At 33.1% G+C, this 23,306-nt stretch overlaps 1 protein-coding gene and 1 long non-coding RNA gene across 2 annotated transcripts; both read left to right on the top strand.

Annotated features, from left to right (window-relative positions):
- Positions 1-1,819: 1,819 nt before the first annotated feature.
- Positions 1,820-5,745, top strand: LOC127863690 (uncharacterized). Its single transcript, XM_052403301.1, has 4 exons — positions 1,820-2,614; positions 3,207-3,304; positions 3,747-3,836; positions 4,266-5,745. The coding sequence occupies exons 1-4, from the start codon at positions 2,463-2,465 to the stop codon at positions 4,316-4,318; spliced, it is 393 nt and encodes a 130-aa protein (XP_052259261.1). The 5' UTR covers positions 1,820-2,462; the 3' UTR covers positions 4,319-5,745.
- Positions 5,746-20,703: 14,958 nt separating this feature from the next.
- LOC127863694 (uncharacterized) lies at positions 20,704-22,978 on the top strand. The gene is made up of 3 exons (XR_008041151.1): positions 20,704-20,801; positions 21,663-21,752; positions 22,227-22,978. It is a non-coding gene; the product is annotated as an uncharacterized LOC127863694 (long non-coding RNA).
- The last annotated feature ends 328 nt before the right edge of the window (positions 22,979-23,306 follow it).

Below are 23,306 nucleotides of genomic sequence, written 5' to 3'. Positions count from 1 at the left end.
TTCAAGAATATTGAATTTTTTAAACTTGTATGTATTTTCGCACCTACAATCATTACAATTTATAGTTTGACATATATTGTGATTCATTAAACAAAAGCCTGTCGCCGTGGCCTAGTGGATATGGTGTCCGCCTGGTGAACGGGAGGTCAGGAGTTTCATCCCCACTGCCCCACTATGTTAGCGTACATTATATCTCCTCCAACATATACCAAGTACTGGTTCTAGTCCCAGGAAATGGACTCAAATAAATTTTAAGTACTTTAAATGCAATCGAGCTAAAACAACAATTCTATAATAAACTAATAAAAAGCCGTCAAAGTGCTTCGCCGTCACATATTAAGTTAATTGAAACTGAAACGTTTTGAACGACACGGATAGGCGTTAAGTGTTTCTAAATTAAGGTGTTAAAAAAATGATGACTTTATTACCCATGTGGATCACATTTATTTTTGACGGGATACTTTCCCTTTTAATTAAAATATGTTACACTGGTAGCACTTCAAGCAGGTCAAACAGGTTATCATCACTTTACTTTCGCATATGTTGACCGAATTTCTTAAAGGCACATTTTTTATATGAACCTGCTAACGAAAGACTGAATCATTACGAATATTTCGATATATCACGTAGTGTTATATCCGTAAAACTAGTTTTTTTGGCTGTCGGGTAATTTCGCAAAAAATTCATTAATTGCACCCAAAATATTTGAGAACGCGTATATATAGGTGAGGAAGGAGGTAAATAAGCCATCTACATGTATATTTGTTTGGCTATTAGTAACAAATGAAGAAATGCCTATGCCGACTGTATATTAGACACAAACACAAGAAAAGCATCATTATGTCCTTCCTTTTATTAAAAGCGACCAAGCATATTATTATATTCACGCAGATTGAGATAGTGTCCTATGTTTGCATTGCAATAACGTTACAGATGACGTACTCTTAACTATTTGAATCACATCGATAAGTGAGTTCCTTTGTTGTCCGAACCACCCTGACAGGTGGCCGTGGTGTAATGGATATGGTGTCCGCCTAGCGACAGGAAGGTTACGGGTCCGATCCCCACTGTAGGAACGTTCTTAAGATCTCCCCAAAGACACCAAGTACTGGTCCTAGGCCAAGGAAACTGACTTGAGAGCGTTCTAAATAAGTAAAATAACTATGTTTAAACTTAACTACAGGTTAACAAAATGTTAAGATGGCGAATTTGTAATTTGGATTATAAATAAGTTTAATACATGTTGTGAAGAAATTTGTGTCTATTTGGATTTTGAAATAAGTTTAAGAAATACATTTGTTTTGCATTTATTTGCATTCATATAGATTTTAAAATACGTTTACTACGTTTTTGTTCATAATGTTGGCATTTAGATTTTACGCATTCGGTCATCGCAATGGTTAATGAAATCCATTAACTGTTCATTTTGATGGATAAAAATTGCTTGTAGTTTTGTCGTAACTGTAATTGTTTAAAAGTGTAAGTGTTTAAAAGAAAAACATTTTCTAATTGTGCCATTTAAATAAAAAAACAAAATAAGAGATACAAAATGGTGTTGAATAGGTGCTACAACTTTAAAAGGCTCCTACAAATAGTCAATGTACAATAAGTACTTTAGTGCAAATGCACCGAGGTCAACCTTAGAATTTACGTACTTTTATATACCATCCTACGGCGCCTGGCGTACTGGCATGTAAACGCCTCTTGCGTCAGTCTTATGTAAATTTAGGTCCATATTAGGTTGTAAAGAGTCGGTCACAACGCCCCGTTTAAATATTTAAGCTGGCGTTTACTTAAATAAGACGTTAGTTTACAAACACTGTAGTGGAACATACAGCGCTATAAACGTGGATTTGAACACCTAAGCTTTAAAACATCGCGGACTAGCGGCTTGTGTGAAACTATTGCACATCATTAAAATAAGCGTGACATTAAATAAAGAAACAAATGATTCGTATTATAATTCCATCAAATTAGAATTTACAAGAAGTTAGAAGAATACTTATATTTTGATTATGAAGAGGGTTCCGTGAATACTTTCTGTGTGAAAACATCCAGACCACCGAGTAAACCACTGCACAGTTGTCGTATCTGTGGAAATATTGAGCATCTGATGTTTTGTCGTCGGCTGGCAAGTTATCTAGACGCAAGTGTAGCATTTCTGTAGATAGATTGGAAGCAAAGCAAACGCGAGTGTTTTTATTAACATGAGACGCAACATTTTATGATAATTATATGCAGAATAATTAACCAAAAATACAACAATTATTTATTGGGATACGATTAAGATAAGCAGATATTGAGAAAATACGTGATAATACACATTTGTTTGGCATATATTTGAAGAAGGGAAACTGCGTACCTCGCGTGTATACAACTGTGTTCATCTAACAGGAACCACTGAACTGTGTTTGGACTGCATTTGAATACGTTTTAACTGTTATCGATCAATCTTCTTCAAAATGGTTAATGTTACGATGATCGCATTTTGTATGATCGTTTGTGTCGTGGCCGTCTCAGAGTGTGGTGCGGGCAATATTAAAATAAACGACGCCCCAGAAGAGGTGAAACTTTCAAAGGTTCAAGAAGAAATGGAAGAGTTTCAACATAAGACGTAAGCATTTTGTTGTAATTAAAAAGTGTTGTAACTTCAGCATCATATAAGGGATTCAAAAAAACTTCATATGATTTTAGCAAGAATATACACACAATCTACATAAGAGCGGTAAAACTGTTTCTTGTATATTCAAAATTATATTTCTTATTACTACTTTTTCTTTCGCATCGTATTACTCACGAATGATGCCAGGATTCAATGTCCGATCTTGTTGAAGATAAAACGATATATACCTCTGAAAGTTTTAACCCCCATTAAAATATACAGGTATGACAAATATATTTCCCTATTAATGTATTAAAGAAAAATATATATAATTACTCGAACGTCATAATCATCGGAACTGGTGCCTTGCCATAATTATTCTTAAACAAATGACACGGTTAATATTGTTACTTAACTGTGTCGTATTCTGTTTAATACGACGGTCCCCTGAATCTTTTCTTCTGTGGAATTTTACAAAAACATGATTTTTAAAATTAATAAGTGTTTTATAATTCGAATAATGCTGTATGATTTTCTCTTTATAATCATTGTGTACCAAATAAATTGCTATATATTAAATGTATCTAAAATGCGTATTTTTCAGGACTGTACACCACTTTGCTCGTCACGGCCTATGCGCTCACATCCAAGGCAAAATGAAATTCTTCAAGGCTTTGCAGAAGCATTTTATCGGCATCTCAGGTGATACACTAATGTTTTTTGTTTATATAATAAAGGTATATTATTTTTATCTTTGTATTATAAAGTTCAATCTTCATTTGAAAGTGATAAACTTTTATTTTTTTTCAAATGCGTGCGCTTTAGAAATATGAACATTGACTCGAGTAATAACCGGTTAACATGTACTGTTCCTTCTACGTAATACTACTGAGCATCTATTCACATTCTCCATGTATTTGAGCACAATTTTTTATCCTTCTCTCGTTTGATAACACGCAATTTGACATATACATTCACTTGAAACAATTTAATAGCGTTCAACTCCTTATGAACAATGTTACTTTAGATAAAGCACAAAGAGAACACCCTCTACATGGAGAACATCCGCTAATATTGTTACAACGCCTTATAGATCGTTTTCTATAAACGTTATGTTTTAGTATATCATTACAATGTGTTGCAGATCATATGAGGGTAAATTTTATCATGGATATCTGTTCTCATAAGGATGAAATGCTGGACCTATGGGTCAAAGAAATCTTCGACATGGATGGTAATACCTTTGCAAATTCACTTGGACATGCATGATTATTGTCACTTAAGTCGATTTCTAATTTAATTTTCACTTACTTTTCGATGCGTTAATGTTGCCTAGCCTCCCTTAATAAATATAGCTTTGCAAAGGCACGTCAAAGTTTTATCGAAAGTATCGATATTCGTTTTATTTTTAATTTAAATAAAACTTCTGTTAAACCATATAGTATTTAATGCTTATACATAGTCACACCATCCATGGACAACTTGACATTAAAACTGAATAAACTGGATTGAATTCTGATTATCAGTTCCTAGGACATTTGTTTTTGAAAGAAGGCATGGCCCAACAGTTGGCACGACAAACAATCGCATAGCGAACGCGAACTCACATGAACACACTGTAATCACCAGTAGGCGCTATTCATGAGTATTGTTTTGTTTCTAGGGGATGGCTACATCTCACATTTTGAGAAGGGCCTGTATGACCACATCAACTGAGACTGTGTAGCATGGCAACGGTGATCATCAATAACCGTACTGGTGCACATTGTAGACTTGATAACGATTAAGCGCACAGTTCAATTTCGAAGTGTACATGTAGATGACAAAACACTCCTTTAAGATTGAGCTTTGCACCTCTCGGTTAGTACGAAGATGTAAGTTTGGTTCAGGAACATCCATTCAAAAATAAATTTTAAAATTGTATGAACAGTCACATAGAATACTGTATTTACATGAATAAGTTCCAGACCTTAATATGCATGCGTCTTAATTATAAAAGAAATTGATCGATATTATTTATATTAATTTTTGTTTTTTCTAGTCATAATTATTGGTGTTAGTTATTGTAAGTCTGTAAATTAAACGAAATGTATTTGCTACATGTATATGAATAAATTATGTCGTCGAATAGGGCCTATTTATTTCTGCTATATAAAATGTAACTCTAACATTTATACTGAAATCACGAACATGCACACAATCGAAGAGAACGTTGTCTTGAAATATCAATACTTACGTTTGACCCTGTTTATGTCGATTTATTCATGTTACATAGTGAGATTATTTAAAAAAAAATGTTTGTTCATTGTGTATTTTATTATGCTTTATTTATGTATAAATTTGCATAAAACCAATTGTTTTTGCAAACATCAGTCGAATATTGTTTAAAAATAATACGTTTTCACTTAATCAAATCAATGGTATATGTTGTTCGATGTGTTTAATGAATCGTATACGACAAGCTGAAGGCTACAGTCATAACATTGCGCAAATTTCGATGCAAGAATAACAATACGATAATTGCAATACAACATGACCAATAGAATGAATATAATACAATAATAATAATACAGCCATTTATCTTCTGACAATGTATCTGGCGTTTCATTATTATTTAGGTTGCTTCTTCTTTCATAATATATTGTTTATTAGCTATATGTTTTCTGTTTGTCATACTTATTTATTGGAAATAGTCTTTAATCGATGCGGTATTGTGATATTCTTGTAAAATGTTTATGTCCCGAAATATCGATGTAATTGTTGCAACACAATTATGATGATAAATGATTTTGAAATAAAACAACATGTGAAATGTCGGTATTTTAAGTGAATAGTAATGTCTTATATATAACAAGTGTGATACGTGATCTAAACTGTTTAGTATGTGGTCTAATTGATATATAATTTAATAAACGCATTAAATATTTTAATACATTAATCTTTGTTTACTAAAAATCGATATAAGTGCATAAATCATTGTCTTGTTTATAAGAAATTTATTTTTGATGACATGCTTATATATTCATAACGGGTTATTTTCATGGCTATTAATCCAGTGTCATAGTTGACATAAAACCAGTGGACAACAAATACGACATAGAAACCGTCTCATTTTTATACATGGAATAAATTTATACATAGTCCATCTTTTTAATATTTTTACACCTTAAATGAAGCTAATGTTCAGTCCTGATGTAGATACACAATCATGCATTCCAAGAGATAAATATTTCCCCCGCAGTTATTCTTTGAACGTCTTGTTGTGAGGAAAATTACATAAATTAGAATATTGATTCACATAGATACATCACGATATACCGTTGGCCTCGTGCAAATGCACAGAACTAATAATCACATATGACATTATGTTTATTAGGATTATTTATGATTATGAAATCAGAAACATGCGATTAGGCAGTAAATGCATATGCAGCAACGTTTGCAGTTCACCTTAATGAAAAACACGAATTATAATACACAATTGTACATTGTACGTAGGCCTTGTTGGGTGTACCAATCAAAGTGATGGATATCCTTTGCTTCTATTGTTTTGATACATGTGTTGCAGTAACATGAATATAAAAAGTACGATAAAACAACAGCTATTTCAGAATTTTTAACTTAAAAATGTCAAATTGTGTATCTTCAGAACAATAATTTACTGTTCAAATTTTGACGTGGTACATTTTCAGTGATAAATCAAACGCCTTCAGATTCAATCACCGTAATTATTACTTTAAGTTAACCCATTGAGATGACACGAATACGTTATTAATGTTTCTTATTTTACGTAGTTAACATCTGACGACGAAGTTATGTCTGATTGTTTATAATTATCGAGAAATATTTTGCGCGCAACTGTCACATTTAATATAGACATTTCAAGATGATGAACCGGTTGCACGTCAAGCACGCTATCAACATGTCTTTTCTTCCTGCATGCTCACCAAATTACTTAAATGTAAATTATGTTTGCATCAATGTGCTAAGAAAAAACCCCTTAAATTTTGCTCAATTATGTACAAGTGCATCAGTTTTTTTATATAAATTTTCTGCCTTCGTTTTGTTTCTCCAAAATTCATTCTATTTGTTTAAAAATCGCAATTGTTTGTTGTATGAAGGTTATGCACGTTAAGGTATTACATGAATGTATACGATTCCGTTAACAGAGTGCCCTACATTTCAACGCGAAATATTCGCATCCGTAATGTTTTACACTATTATTATCCCCTGCTATTGCACATTAGCTGTCTGCCATATTTACACAACAATGCCCATTGCAATTCCATCTGTAATATTCGCAAATGTATCAGTAGAGATGAAAACTAGGCATCTATGCTTTTATGTCATTCATAGAACAAAAATAAGGACATTTATAAGCCCTTGTTTATAAAGAAGAACACATTATATGGAGACAGTAGTATGAATTGAAATGCAAACAGTTATATTCACGTTATTTGTCGCCATGTTTTTGTGTGTTTAAGTACAGCTTTTGCATGACTGTGCTTATAAATTGTAGCTTAAAGGTATGAAATCCAGCATTGAACGCATATTGTTATAGCCAAACATCTCAATTGTCATGTAAAATCCCTTGACTTAACGTTTGCATTAATAAACAAATAGTGTTACTGTTTACGCATATAATCTTTCAGAAGATGCGTTCTTGTACGGCCGGGTTTCCATATCTCCGCGTCCGCGTTTCGTTTGCGTGTGTCCGTGTCCGCGAAAATACGAACTAGTTGAAATCTGTTGGAGCTATACCATGTATCTATGGCAAGCGAAATGCACATTAAATCCTTAAACCACGGTTTAACAGTTAACTATATAGTTAAGATACTTTGAACCCGGGTTCAAAGTGCCGTTTGCACATTAAATCCTTAAACCCGAGTTCAAGAGTTTGAACCGCAGTTCAAAGTGTGTCTAAAAATAGATACAAATCTGTTATCTGAGACAACCAATTAGCGGAGCTTAAACCACAATTAGCTATATATAGAAGGTAAATGCCGCGATTTCATTGGTCCTCTCTTAACTATAGGGTTAAGAGACTTTAAACTGCGGTTCAAAGTCTTAAACTGCGGTTAAGAGGCGCGGAATGCACATTAATTATTAAACAGTTAATTATATAGTTAAGAAATTTTGAACCCGAGTTCAAAGTGCCGTTTGCACATTAATTCCTTAAACCCGAGTTCAAGAGTGTAAACTGCGGTTCAAAGTCTTAAACTGGGGTTAACAAGCGCGGAATGTACATTTATTACCTAACTGTTGAATATATACAGTAATAATACTAGTTGTTAATTCATGTTGTCGTTTTATTACCAAATGTATGGATGTAATCTCTAAATTATCTCAATTTCTTAACCCGGAAGTGGATAGTTCCGATTTATTTACGGAACCACATACATTGATAAATATGAAAAAACACTAGTTTAATAATATAAATCCTTTATTAATCAAAATCATATGTTCAACCTCTCCTATACCACTTTACCATTGTAACGATTTGGAAAACAGACCGGACTAAAACATCCGTATTAATAATAATAATAACAACAAATAAAAGCTTTATTTTCAAAACGTTACACAAAAAAGAAAAATGGAAAAATGACATGACAACATTTTTTTATGACAATTTAACTTAACTAATACAAGAATAATGGTTATACATTAATTAAAAATAATTTAACAAAGCGGGATGCTAAGAGTTCTTTATCGACGCACTCCCACTCAATGAGGTCTATTAATGTATAAAGTTTCAAACTGGTGCTATTAATACTTTTTAACGAGACAAACGACGGACAAGTGATCCCTATAAGAAAACATTGGTTAGAAAACAATATTAATGCACAGTATTCGATACAAAAGCATTTGTTCGTTAACAGAAAATACTATAATTGTAACATAATTATACTATGTACAACAACCTCAAGGTAGACATAATGTAATACAAATTTGTAGTTAATTAAATAAATAAAGTATAAAATGAATCAAAAACATTATTGTCTCGCGTTCTGAGAAAACTGGACATAATGCTGGTGCGTAAATTGTCATCCCAGATTAGCCTGTTCAGTCCGCACAGGCTAATAAGGGACGACAATTTGCTCTTTTATGGAATGTTTCGTTTTAATAATGTCTCTTCTTAGCAAAAATCCAGATAAGGCGGAAAGTGTCACTTTACGCATAAGCATTATGCCCATTTTTCTCAGAACACGACACAATTATGCATGTTCAAAACCATTTCTAGCTACATTTTCCCACATTCTCTTTCACTATTGCTTTAACTTATATTTTTATGGGACCGTTTCATCAAAGATCGTACGACAATCTTAATTTATAACTTAAATTTAAAAACTAAAAATATACAAGCTATTGATAAATAGCTCCGCAAGATATAAGCCATCGGTAAGAAAATGATGAAATAAATGATTTTACTTGAAATAAGCAAAAATATGCTTCGGTCTGTTAAAATAATGTTTCTTTGAAATTTGTATCGTATTCTAAATTTGTCGTACGATGTTTGATGAAACGGCCCATAAGAATATAAGTTAAAGCAAGAATTTGACAGTATTTGAGTGATCTCAGCTATATCATACTCTTGGGCACACTCAAATACTGTTTACAGAAAATACTATATTTGTAACATAATTATACTATGTACAACAACCTCAAGGTAGACATAAGTGTAATACACATTTGTAGTCAATGAAATTAACAAACTATAAAATGAATCATTAACATAATTGTGTCGCGTTCTGAGAAAACTGGTCATTATGCTGGTGCGTAAATTGTTATCCCAGATTAGCCTGTGCAGTGTGTAAACTAGGAATAAATCGGCCTTTTTTGTGGAGATAAATAACGAAATACACTTTTGTACAAAGTCTACATCTTAACGTGTCTTTTTCGATCGTAATCACCTACCATTTATTGACCTTTTTGCCATTCAATAAAGCATATATTAAATTAAGAGAACGCTTTATGGAATGGCAAAAATGTCAATAAATAATAATGCCGGTTTCACGATCCTGAACAAGGGGTATATATGAAAAAAAAACTGCATATTTTACAAATTGAACTTTCTTTGCATGTACTTGTATATTGAAATCTGTTTACTAGTGATAATGAGTGACAACAATCTAGCATTTAATGATAACATAAATCTTTACTTTTAATTTATTTTATGCAAGTATTTTATATCCCTATTGTGATCAAACGTGATTGCTTGTTTTCATGATATTTCGAACACTGCAGTAACGTACGATCTTTAAACGTTTTAGCAGAGGTTACATTTGCCAGTACCCGTTCAATACGTTATTATTATGTTAAAACTGGCTAGTATATACTATAATACTATGTAGTTCATGTTCATCCATTTCGGACAAATGTCTTTTTGTATGCCCCTGAAAGTGGGCATATAGTGATTGCACTGCCCGTCTGTCTTTCCGTTACACTTTGCGTTTAGGTTTCGAAAAATGTGAAAAAAGGGGCTTATGCCATCCTATGGTGGCAAGCATTGTTTAAACATGTTAAAATATTTTATTAAAGCAACTGTTTAGTTATTGGCTTTAAACTGTGGCTTAAATGTCTGCTCAATATGCCAAGAGATGACATGAAGGCATCATAAATTGTGTTTAATGACCTGCCACATGTGGTGTAACTTTATTCAGGGACCTACACAAGTATGGGTCCCTGGAAAGGCCTGGATTTATGACACCCTGTTTTAGTCTGGACAGTATCCGATCATATCGAGATAATCGGTTTGTGATGAACGAAGTGGCAATTAAACACTGGGTTAAAAAGGCTTAAACAAAGAGTGTCAAAATTCGTGTGAACAATAAAAAAAAACAATTACATTTATCAAGAGGATTTATTTAATCTGTAACAAGGTAAGTTTTTACAGACATATAAAGGTTCAAATCAGTTAATACTATATGTTGATAACATAAAATCAATCTTTTTGTTGTTTGTTTTCGTCCATATTTCTGTTCGTTCATTGAATTAAATTTATTCTGAAAGAATTTCCATTTCTGAATATTTTTTTGTTCTTAAAAATGGTCGCGAAGATGTGCCAAATAGAGATTGTTATGGTAATCGTATCACGATGCGGTTCATCAAATGCAAACAATAGCGAAATGGCCGCTGTCTTGACGGCCAAAACTTACGCATGTGAAAACCTGACGTCATTATCGGAATCCCCAAAACCTCCTATGATATTAATAAGTAAAAACATCATTTTGAATAAAAAAAATCAAATTATAGCGAATAATCAATTTCTCTGAAAACACTATTTTCACTATCAAATATAACAAGGTATTCAACTCAAAATGACCCGAATATAGGGTGCATCGCTTTGAACAGCTATTACTTCATCAAGTGTGCAGCGATTTTCATGAACTCGGTCTTATTAAACGCAGAAATAAGCGATCCTGTAATGGCTGAATCAGTGTACCATGACATTCGCGCTGTAAACAAATAATATTTGTTGGAAATTTAAAACCGCTGGCATGTTTCAATAAGAAAGACATTTGTCTTTCGAGGTTTAATAATTTAATTACTGAATGCATTATGCATACGTTTCAATGAGACTCGAAGTCACTCGGCTTAGCTATCCGTTATACAGTCAAGTTACCATTACCGGATCAGTAGCGTAATAAAGTTGTTCTGACGAAAAGCAATAAATGTTTTGAGACTTCTTTTACATCAGTTTGATTAAATATTACTTTCCTTACTGATTCAGCACATAGTTTTATTTTTAATCGCAGGCAAAATGTATTTGTGATACCTTTTTTTCACCGCAGAATTCATGCATTAACGGATCAGTTGTAGCCATAACGGATCACGTGATCGAAACCACTCCGGGGGCATCTAACATGCTATTTGAATTGTCGACACATAAACTGTGTTGTTTACAATGACCAAGTTACATTGCCAGTTATAAATAATATTCATTATTTTTGTATTGTTTTCTATATGTGATCTTGTATATACACGTTTCGCATGGTGTTCTTGTGTGAATTATCTGTTGAAAAACCTAAATAGATCGAAAAGATGGGCATCTTATAAACCATGTTAATTGTTTTAATCATATCTAATCATCGGTATTGAACATGGAACATAAATACAACATTACGAGTGAGATCATTTATTGAAAGAATCAACAAGATGTGCATATATTTTAATATATTATATTATCAATTCGCATATTATCACGCTTGATCCGTTATTGCCCTAATTCTTCATTTCATTTAAGGTGTTGCAAAATCTTAAACACGAATCAAAACTGAAACGGACTTTTGCAGTGAGAAAGACTACTAAATGGCCTTTAAATCAATGCGTAAACTCTTTACTTTTCAACAGAGTTTTAGAATGTGGCCGCGAATAATGTTAAACCTCTTTTTGGAAACGAGACGGAAGTAAACAAAGTCGTATATACATGTCGCCAAAACATACAAAAATGTTTAACAACGAATAGCTCCAATTACGACTCAATCAATGCATTTAGAAAAAAAAACGGCCTTGAAGATGCTGTGTGCAAAATATCATCTAAAAATGTCAACTATTTATCGCGATACGCATGGTCTTCAACATCAAAGTGATGCGCTATGGGTAATGATCCGGAATGGTAACTTGACTGTACAGTCAGTCAACCAGTTTCGAATAACCTGGCAAAAAACGTTAATTCACATGTCCAGTCCACAATCATTTATTTCGGGATTTAGTGTCAATGTGAGATGATGTAAAAATAAAGGGTAAAATTTATTTTGTATGATAACAGGTTAGGCCAGACGGCATATGCATTTTTTTGTCAAAAATAGCCAATTAAAGTTCACCTTTTCGGAAAATTATTTAAAATCTTTCAACTTACAGAATTAGTATTTCAAAACATTATCATGGCATTTGTATTCAATCAGCAATTTTTGTATTTGAAAATAATAAAGCCTTCTATTTCCATATGCGCATTTCAAAACATAACTCATTCAATCAGTTCTGGTTAACTTTTTGCTGCATTTATCCCACCCCCCCCCCCCTGTAAGCATAATACAAAAGCTTTCTTACTAAAACTTTGTTACTTTATTCCTTTACCTAATGTAGACCTTAGACACTTATCTTTTTTTTATTGGGGAATTATGGAAAATTAAATACAAATTAATCGGAACTGCTGATTTTCCAGAGCTGATTGACAAACTGTACACTAATCCGAATCGACTGTATTTCGGTTAGGGGTATTTCTATCAGATTTATACCATAAAAGGATCACAAAGAAATTATATAAATATAACCTTATTTGCTGCAATAACCTCACACTTTTGACGAAGTCTGCGTTGTCTGCAAAACCACTTTGAAGTTTTCTTTCTATATCTTGGAATGCTGTTTCAAACGTACGTAATAATTCACATACTTCATCCGCCGCCATCTTGATAGAAATGCGTCAGGAACAAAACAATATCACATGACGATATTGGTTAATAATTAATGTGCAGAGACAACCAAACACCTAAAAGTCTTAACCTATTTTTCAAAGTCTTAAACTGCGGTTCAAAGTCTTTAACTGGGGTTAAAACGCGCGGAATGCACATTAATTATTTAACAGTTAACTATAGAGTTAAGAGACTTTGAACCCGAGTTCAAAGTGCCGTTTGCACATTAAATCCTTAAACCCGAGTTCAAGAGTTTGAACCGCAGTTCAAAGTGTGTCTAAAAATAGATACAAATCTCTTATCTACATAATTCAGAGACAACCAATCAGCGGAGCTTAAACCACAATTAGCTATATATAGAAGGTAAATGCCGCGATTTCATTGGTCCTCTCTTAACTATAGAGTTAAGAGACTTTGAACTGCAGTTCAAACTCTTGAACTCGGGTTTAAGGATTTAATGTGCAAACGGCACTTTGAACCCGGATTCAAAGTCTCTTAACTATATAGTTAACTGTTAAACCGTGGTTTAAGGAATTAATGTGCATTTCGCTTGCCATATGTATCCGCATTTTTCGTCCGCGTATTGCGTCGTTAGCGATTTTTAACGGACGCAGTCAACATGAAAGGTCGACTTTCAAGCATAGATACTAGTGAAAAAATAATACATTTAGTAAGGGATCACCCTGAAATATACAACCAACGTATGAAAGAATACAAAGACAAATTCATTGCATCAAACATTTGTACACTCTATTATAATCGCTTTTCAAAAGACACAGTATATATTTCAAACGAGATATAACGCTATAGTAAGTCGCTATTTACGTTCTACTAAGACGGAAGTAGGTCCTGAACTCTTCATCGTGCAGCTCTTATTCTCTAACAAGATGGTAGTATATGCCGTTAGTTTGACGGTTTCTTATGATGGCACGTGTCCAGTACCTATGTCTGCGTTTCCGTTAACTAACATGCAGTACTGTTATAATATTATGAATGTGAATAACAGTGTTGGTATATAAAACTGGAATGAAACTGGTGAGACTGCATTTTCGATTTCGTTAAAATGTCGAATAACATGATGTTTTGTTGAATAATTGATTGATTAAATTTAAGAAAAGTGTAAGTGAATTGTTCTTTAACTGTTCGAAGGAAATCGATGTTGAATTAAAAGGGTAATTTCTTTGATGAATAAGTCGTTCCTTTGTCAGTCGATCAAAGAATGTCTATCCACAAAGAATTGCCTGCTTTAAAATGGAAAATGTGGATAACGATCAAATATGTGTCCAAAATTTTTACTCGTCATGGAAGCAAATTAAACTTTACGAAAATAAACATGGTTATTACACAACTTCGGTTAGTAGATCAATAGAGCCTAGATGTTTTACTTTTTTATGGCTTATACTGGATGTGGACGCCATTTTTTTCAGTTGAACGTCAAGCGCACACATTCTAAGGGCCGAATATAAATAATCGGCCCTAGGGCCGAATATTTATAATGACTCCGCAATGGTGATAATGGCATGAACAACTGTACAAATGTGTAACTATATATAGTAATGTATGTATTATCTACCGCTTAATTATTATTATAAGTGTACTGTTATTTGATTTGGTCCAATTACATTGTTCGTGATGTAATGTGATATAATGATTCTTTGGCTTTTCCTTGAGGTATTTGAGTATTGGACTATATAGTCAACTATTATTTAGATTAAACATTTTAGTATTTTTAGTATGTCGACACTGCATTCTGAAAATTTCGATATTTTCCTAATGTAATTAATAACAAATGTTCTGATAAAACTGGGGATGAATTGATGCTGACTTTGGAAGTTTTTTCTGAATAGTCGATTTGCAATAAGCACTTTCTTGCAAACGCACCGAAATCAGCCTTATCGTGTTCGTACTTTAAAAACACATCACACGGTACTTAGCGTACAGACATGTTTACGTCTTTTGCGTCAGACTAGTCTAATGTTAGTCCGTGTTAGGCTTTAAAAGAGCCTGTGACACTATTATACTAAACGACGTCCCAAAAGAGGTGAAGCTTGCACAAATTCACGAAAAATGGAAGAGATAGAGTTATCACATAAGACGTAGGCGTTTGTTTTAATAGTATCATTGTATACCTTAAATTCAAATTATTAGTACCTAGGACCTTTTAAAAAAAGACAAGGCCAAGACATTCGAAAAGCAGTCACAGTAACAAGCTGTGGTCACCGGTATGAGTTACTCATGAGTATTGCTTGGTTTTCAGGAGATGGCTACATCTCACATTTCGAGAAGGGCCTGGATGACAACATCAACTGAGACGCAGGGCGGATGGCAACGGTGATCACCTAGAACCGTCCTGGTGCGCATGCGAGTTGTAGTCTGGATAATGATTAAGCAAATGTCAGTTTCGAATTGCAACATTTGCTAAAGCTATTGTAGGATTGAAGTATTCGTACATAAAGAAAAGTTCAAGAATATCTGTCTCCAAACATTAATTGTAAATCTGGTAGAACAGCACACTTTATTTGCTTCAATAAGTACCATACCTTAATGTTTATGCGTAATAATCCACGAACTTCATCAATGTTATAAATTATATTATTGTTATTTCTTTGTTGTAATAGTTGGTGTTAGTAATTGTATTTCTTTGCAATTAGGCAATATTTATTTGTTATATGTACATTCATTGTGTATTATTTTATGTTTTATTTATGTCGTGTACATATTTGCTTAAAACCTATTTTTATAAAGGTCATATTTTAAAAACAAATAATTCGTTTCTACTTATTAAAAAAATGTTTGATGCTATGACAATGATGACAATGCGATAATCACAAATCATAATGTTTCAAATATAATAATAACAATACGATAATAACAAAACAATAAGTTCCCGTCTGACAATGTTTCTGGAGTGTCATTATTATCGAGGCTGCTACTACTTTCACAATGGATTTTGAAATTTATATAAGCTATATATTTGCTGTTTATTTTGCACATTTGTTTGAAATTATCTTAAACCGATGCGGCAGTGTTATATTTTGTAGTATGTTATACAGGAAAATCGGTTCACATGATATGTCTGGATATATCGTTGTCATTATTGCAACATAATTATGATAATGTATGCTTTTGAAATGAAAAAAAACCAACAACCTACGATATGTAGGTATTTACGTGAATATTACTATCTAATAAGCCACAAGTTAAATCAGTAAGTATATGGTCGAATACTTATTTAAATTCTTTATTATCAAATATTGTACATATATTTACACATCTTGCGAAACTAATATTCAGTCGTGCTGTAGATACAAAAACATGCAGCCCAAAAGATAACCCGTCTCCATTTTATGAACGTACACGTGCTCATATTGATCTTCAGTAAGAAATATTAGCTCACGCATTCTGTAATTCTTATCAAACACATGACATTTGTAGGAAAATAACCCTACGGTAAATTGAGCTGATAAAACTAGTGGTTCTCACTATTGACCATAGGGAATACCTCGAATTTGAGCCAACCTTTTTACTCATGACTTAAATTTACAAAAAAAAACAATGAAAACAATTCAAATGATGTAAGATATGGAACGCACACGAAATGCATTGCTAAAATATGCGGCCATGATGTGCAAAATTGACCTTGAGTCAGCATGACTGCCTTATCCAAAATTTTCGCAATAACCTTCAACGGGTGTATAACATATGGACAGGACAGGACAAATGCAGCTCACTATTTGGACATTAAAATATGACATTGGCCTTCTGCTCAGCCAGTGTATCATTTTTACTTAGTGTCATGATAAGTCGTCAAAGGAAATATGAGATATGGACCCGATAAGAAAACAGAGACTCATTTAACATACACAAATCCCAAATCCATCTAACTGGCTAAAGTTCGATTAAACACTTTATGGTTTCAAAGGGGCGGTCAACCAGGTTGCTATATATATCGAAGAAAAAAAGTTCTAAAATACCGTATTTTTTAAAATTATTAGTTTATATTGATTAAAATATCACGACTGGTATATAAAATTACTTTAAAAAATGTTGTTGTGTTTTTATATGTTCAGTATATTCGGTAATACAATTTTACTGCGTATGTCTACCAGGTAATTTGGAGAATTCTGTTGTTGTCGTTATATTTTATGAAACTACGAAAATTGCTTATATAAAATATATAATACATTTCTCATTGTATGAGCGTGGATGGCCGAGTGGTCTAAATGGGAGGCTTTTTACTTTTTTACTCCAGGACTCCAGGGGTCAGTGGTTCGATCCCAGTTGAGGATTACATTTTTTTTAAAATTTTATTCTTGATTTTTACTGGAGATTTTTTAGATCCAATGTTTAAATTTATCAATATAAAGCATTCAATGACGTATTCTAGAACTTTTTTTTTCCGTGATATATAGAAATCTGGTTGACCGCCCCTTTAAAACTATAAAGCGTTTAATTGAACTTTAGCCAGTTATATGGATTTGTGATTTGTGTACATTGTACATTTCGGTAGGAAATGTTAAACGTGCAAATGGTACAAATAAGTTTATTTTCTTAAATACCTGATATATTGCTTCAAGATGCGGCGAATATGCTATAGTGTTTAGTGCTAAGTATAAGTATTACACTAATTAAATATTTGGCTCAGCGGACAAAAATCTGCTGGTACTATGCATTATATATTTCAGTGTCGCTTTGGAATAAACATGACTTTAAGTGCTATTTATCTGTCAAATTGATGAGGTGTGAACGTTTTACTGAAGTCATCAATGACATTTTAGCTGAAATGGGAGAAGTATATGACATGCATTTTATTTCGAAATTAAAATAAATTCTGCAACAGTTTACATAACAAAGCACCAGAGTTATTGTTATTGAGTCTACATTCAAAGTTAAATTAGTTCCGTTGATTAAAGTTTTTTTCATAGTATTGCTACAATAATTAATATATTAATATATACGTATACCTTAATTAAACACTTGTATCGATACAGGTTCTGCCCTTCATTCAATTGATAGATTTGTTTTTTAATGCAGCGGTAAGATTTTTTAAACAATGTATTGGGATATCTATTGCACTTATTGCACACAACTTATAACCGATTTATTTATATTCTGAAATAAAAGCATATAGCAGGTCTTACAGTTCTTTATGTTACAAAAATGTAAATGTGATATTAACTATTTTATTACTGATGCAACTGTTTTAAATTGGAATTTCTCTATAAGTAATTGCTTGACTAGTATTGTTCCTTTTTAGAAGTACGTCACCACTCGCGACGATATTGTATTTTTTAGATATTTTACTTTTTAGAAGTACGTCACCACTCTTGACGATAATGTATGTTTTAGATATTGTACTTTTCAGAAGTACGTCACCCCTCGTGACGATATGGTATTCGTAAACCGTGAATAAAAATATATAAATAACATAAAACATCAAGCATTATCTAAATAGTAAGAGTATATATCCATTAATTTAAAGGTATTCCGATCACGTTTGGAAACAAACGCGGCTTTGTTGCTGGTAAAAAAACAAACGCGGCTTTGTTGCTTGTAAAAAACACTGCAGAAATGCAGAGTTTTGCTTAAATGCAAGGGATCTCAATCACTCAAACTTTACATGAGTATCTCACAGATTGAATGCGTTATGCTCCTCATCTGTAGAAATGCTGTGCATGAAGTAAGCGTAATATTAACATCCCATGAAGAAACTTGCTAATAATAACTGCAATTCTTTTATCTAACATTATCTGTTTTGCCCGAGACGTATACAAATGTCACGTAAATATGTTTATGAAAATAAAAATAACTGAACTAACTGAACGTGATGACAGATATTCGTGTCACAGAATTGTGTGTGGCCACAGCATTGTGCACACTTCTTACGGGCGTGGGTGTATCTTTCCGTGTCAATGCAAATATATCAAACATTATCTGGTTATATAGCACTTTAAAAGTCCATCCCTTGGCGTTTGTCATAATTCAACGCACGTAAACGCTTTTCTGCGTATATGCGCCTTATATTAAACGCTACATGCACATACATTATGTAAAGTGCCTGTGACACCGTTTTACTATTTTATCGGACGTTTATTTTTTTTTGTAGTGTCACAAATAACATTTAATGAGGCGATGAACATTAAGGGTCTGACTTTAAATGGCAATACTGACTACCGACTAGTTTACAACCTAAACGTTCACGTTGGTGAAATAAACGACATTTAAGTAAAAGTAAGTGATGAAAATAATTCAATAGGTAATAGTATTATATTTTTATTTTTCTACATCTTTGAAAGTACATTGAGGAAAGATTATTTTGAAATTTACGTTGCGAAGTATGAATATCAACCAAAATGTAATCTCTGTGAAAGTATCTAGACCATAGGAGTACACACGCCACTCGAAAGCAATTGTTTTATCCGAGGAATAATTACGCAACTGGGTTTTTGTCGTCGGCTGGCACGATATCGAGGCGCCTTTGCAGACGATTGTGACGGCCCTGCTGCCGCTGCTCGTTCTGCGAATCAAACGCGAGTTATTTATCTTGGAACGGACTGTATTATATGTTATATTTTCTAAGAAATCTTTATTTAACAATTCTCATGAGGAATATAATTATTTCTTGGGATAAGGCGTTTTATTATATATGTTTTCCATTAGGGACTAAACTCGACAGTTTGCCTATTACAGATATACGCGTTTCGATTTGTTAACATTTGGAAAATTAATAAATTCTATAGTTTCGACGAATGACTTATTTGAAGGTCTTAAGCGTTTGGTGAAGAGTGAATTTAAATTAATATAAAACTTAACTTGTTCAATCGATTTCAAAATGGTTGGTCTTTCAAGAACAACTTTTTACATGGTAGTGTGTGCTATAGTTTTGGCAGTTGCTACTGCAGACAACATTAAAATCAACGACGCCCCAAAAAAGGTGAGGCTTGACAAGATTCTAGAAGAAATGGAAGAACTAAAAGAACAGTTTCCACTTAAAACGTAAGTCTACATGATATAAAAACGTACGTCTGTTCGTATTGAATCAATTACACACATATCGAGGTGCATAATATACGGACACAAACTAGGTTCAATATTTACATTTGTATTGCTCGTTGCTATATGTTCTCGTTTACAATATAAATTTATTTGTATTTAAAGGTTTTAAAAAGTATTTGATGGTATCGCTAACAAAAATAATGAGGCTCTCCATTTGATTGAGTAATATTGACATAAACTGATTTTGATTTAGATCAAATACAGTAGATTTCCCTATAATATTATTTTGCAAAACAATACAGTAATGATACAAGATTCTACGTATTAAAGCAGTGTGTACCACTTGGCGCAGTAAGACAGATCAACTCCATCTTTATTGGATATTGGCTATTGGAAGCGGACAACGCCAACGAGCGAGGCATGGTATAGGGAAGATAACCCTGGGTTATGGTTAGGTTAGGGTTAGGGTTATGGGTCATGTAAGGGTTAAGGTAAGGGTTAACGCTAACCCCAACCCAAACCCGACCCCTAACCCTTACCCTTACCCTAACCCTCTAACCCCCGATGCGCATTACCAAACCATGCCTCGCTCGTTGTCGTTGTCCCTTACCCGTGTGAACTAAGCGCCCATGTTCGTTTTCATTCCCGTATCCGTTTTATGAAATACAAGTTATTTGTGTCCTCATTCTCCAGGCAAGTGCATCACTTTGCTCGTCACGGTCTGTGCAATCACATGCCCGGCAAACTGAAGTTCTACAAAGCTCTGCAGAATCACTTCCACCGCATATCAGGTGACTATATACCATAACAATTAGCTAGTTACATTGCGTATGCAAGCATTAGTTGTCGGTGTTATACAAGCACGTGAAAGAAAAATCTTTATTCACACCTTATTTATACCAACGATATGGAAAATCCGTTTTTTGTGTGTCTCCCATTTTAGTGTAATTCTGAATATCAAGGCTAAAGAATACTAACTAAGTAATAATAACTATTTCGGGCCCGAAGTGTCGTTAACATATGATGTTCTACAAAACGATATGTTTAATTACTTAGTGCCGTTAAAATATAATGTACTACACAACGATATGTTTAATTACTTAACGAACATCTAATATGCAAATGCTTGTTTTTATATTCATGTGTGAATACGTGGGCGCCCTTGCAAGCGAAGATGGAACTTACAATGTTTTTGTGAAACAGAACCATGTTTGTTATTGTTTATTAAGGTTACATAATATAAAATGCCTATGATCACAGCTTGTATTTTCCTTCTTCACTTAGTTTGTTAAATATTGTTTTTTAAGAAATCACGTGTTTATATATTGGTGCTATTCGCACCCAATCTAATACAATAACTCATCAACCAATCTTTATTCGTCCTACTGATGTATGTATTTTTCATACTCTCAGCTTGTCATTAGTAATTCATTACACAATGTAATTTAAATAACATGTAACATTTAAACAATTTCAATCAACGAAAAAGCAACAACGTTTTTTATAATATCTACTTGATTACTCAATGGTCGTATCCTAAACAAAGCATGGCATTTTTTTCTGTAAGGGTGCATTGCATCCTGAATGTATATATTGAGCATGATTACGTGCCAGATAATTCACTTCTAGATACTGAATAATCTATTTTACAGATCATATGAAGATCAACTATTATATGGATATATGTGCTCGCAAGGATGAAATGCTTGACCATTGGGTAAAAGAAATCTTCGACAGAGATGGTATAGTCGCTCTCTTTGTAACTTTACTTACGTCAAATTCTATCGATACTATGTTACTGTTCGACTCGCAAAAAATGTGGTTTCCGACCTTTAAAAAGCGGAAATATATGCATCTTGTTTTGTTTAGTTAATTTTGCATTGAATAAGCAATTTCTAACATAATCAAAAGTAATGACTGTCGTTTTAATACACGTTTTGGTTTTCCTGATGCGAGGGAGGTATTGAAATGTTATACATGTATACCGAATCTTACGGTAAAAAGCAGTACACATGTATCAAGCTTTCTAGACGGTCAAAACATCGCATAGCTAAATACTGTAAAATCTTTATCTGTATCAGAAGGAGAGGTTTCCTACTATCAAAACGATTGTCTGTATTTATAACAAGAAACTTGCTGCTCGACAGCATAGCCATCACACACATTCCTGAATGAAACATGGGTCGATGCAATCATTGTTATTGTTTTTGTTTCAGGAGATGGCTACATCTCACACTTCGAGAAAGAGTTGTATGACCACAACTGAGACCGATGCCAGACTGTCAACGTTTATCAGGAATTACTGTCCTGAGAATACATATGGGAATATTGCATAAACGAAAACATTAATACAAAAGCCACTTTCTACTTGATATATTGGCAAGAATAAATGCGTGGTCTGGGAGAAGACACTGATTATTGATGACATATATCAAGTTGGTGCAGAAACGTGGACCTTCACAATTATTGTGGAACAACCACAACGCTTCAAACTGTTTTTATACAGGCGCTGCACTCTCTATGATTATGCTTTTTTGAAAACGAGACGTCATTAAATTAATGACGATCTGTTTATCATTATGATTTTGAGGCTGCTGCTGCTGATTATTAAGATACTACTACTACTTATACTAATACAAATATTGATAACAAAAATAATACCAGGTAATATGTTTTTTTTATTTTTGAATTCAAAGTAACCTGATAATTGAACTGAAATTGATACATGGTATTGAAATTGAAATGGTTGTGGCAATAAATATGCAGTTATTGAGTTATACTTGTATAATGGACACATACTAATTGGCTTTAACGTGTATATCATGAACACGCTTGCATTCTGTGAAGAAAAACACACAACGACTTTGTATTATAAAACATGCTGTTTTACCAGAATAAAGGTGATAACTTGACGTTAAATATTGAGTTTTTTTATATATCATTCAAAGTGTATGAGATATATTTTTGATCCATGACCACCTTCTCAATAAGCATGTTTAGGTAAATCACATAGTATTTAAATAAAAAGAAAATAAACTACAAGTTTTGTTTGATTTTTTTTGTATAATATAATTTTTGGTGACGTCAACACACATTGATCTCATGATACTGTTTCTTATGTTTTGGTTGATAGGTTGGACGCTCACTTTCCTGCCATATCAGTAATCAGGTGATTAGCATTGATTTCGTATTTAAATTCGCTTTATATTTCGACTTTACTCCCCGCAAATTTTCTTAGTGGAGCCCTAATTAGGTCATCTCGCTAAGAAATTTCGCACCGAGTAAAGTCGAGATAT

Source organism: Dreissena polymorpha, unplaced genomic scaffold, assembly GCF_020536995.1.
Source record: "Dreissena polymorpha isolate Duluth1 unplaced genomic scaffold, UMN_Dpol_1.0 chrUn027, whole genome shotgun sequence".
NCBI lineage: Eukaryota > Metazoa > Mollusca > Bivalvia > Myida > Dreissenidae > Dreissena > Dreissena polymorpha.
The sequence above is the reverse complement of the archived record's forward strand: the minus strand, read 5'-3'. Positions and strand labels throughout refer to the sequence as shown.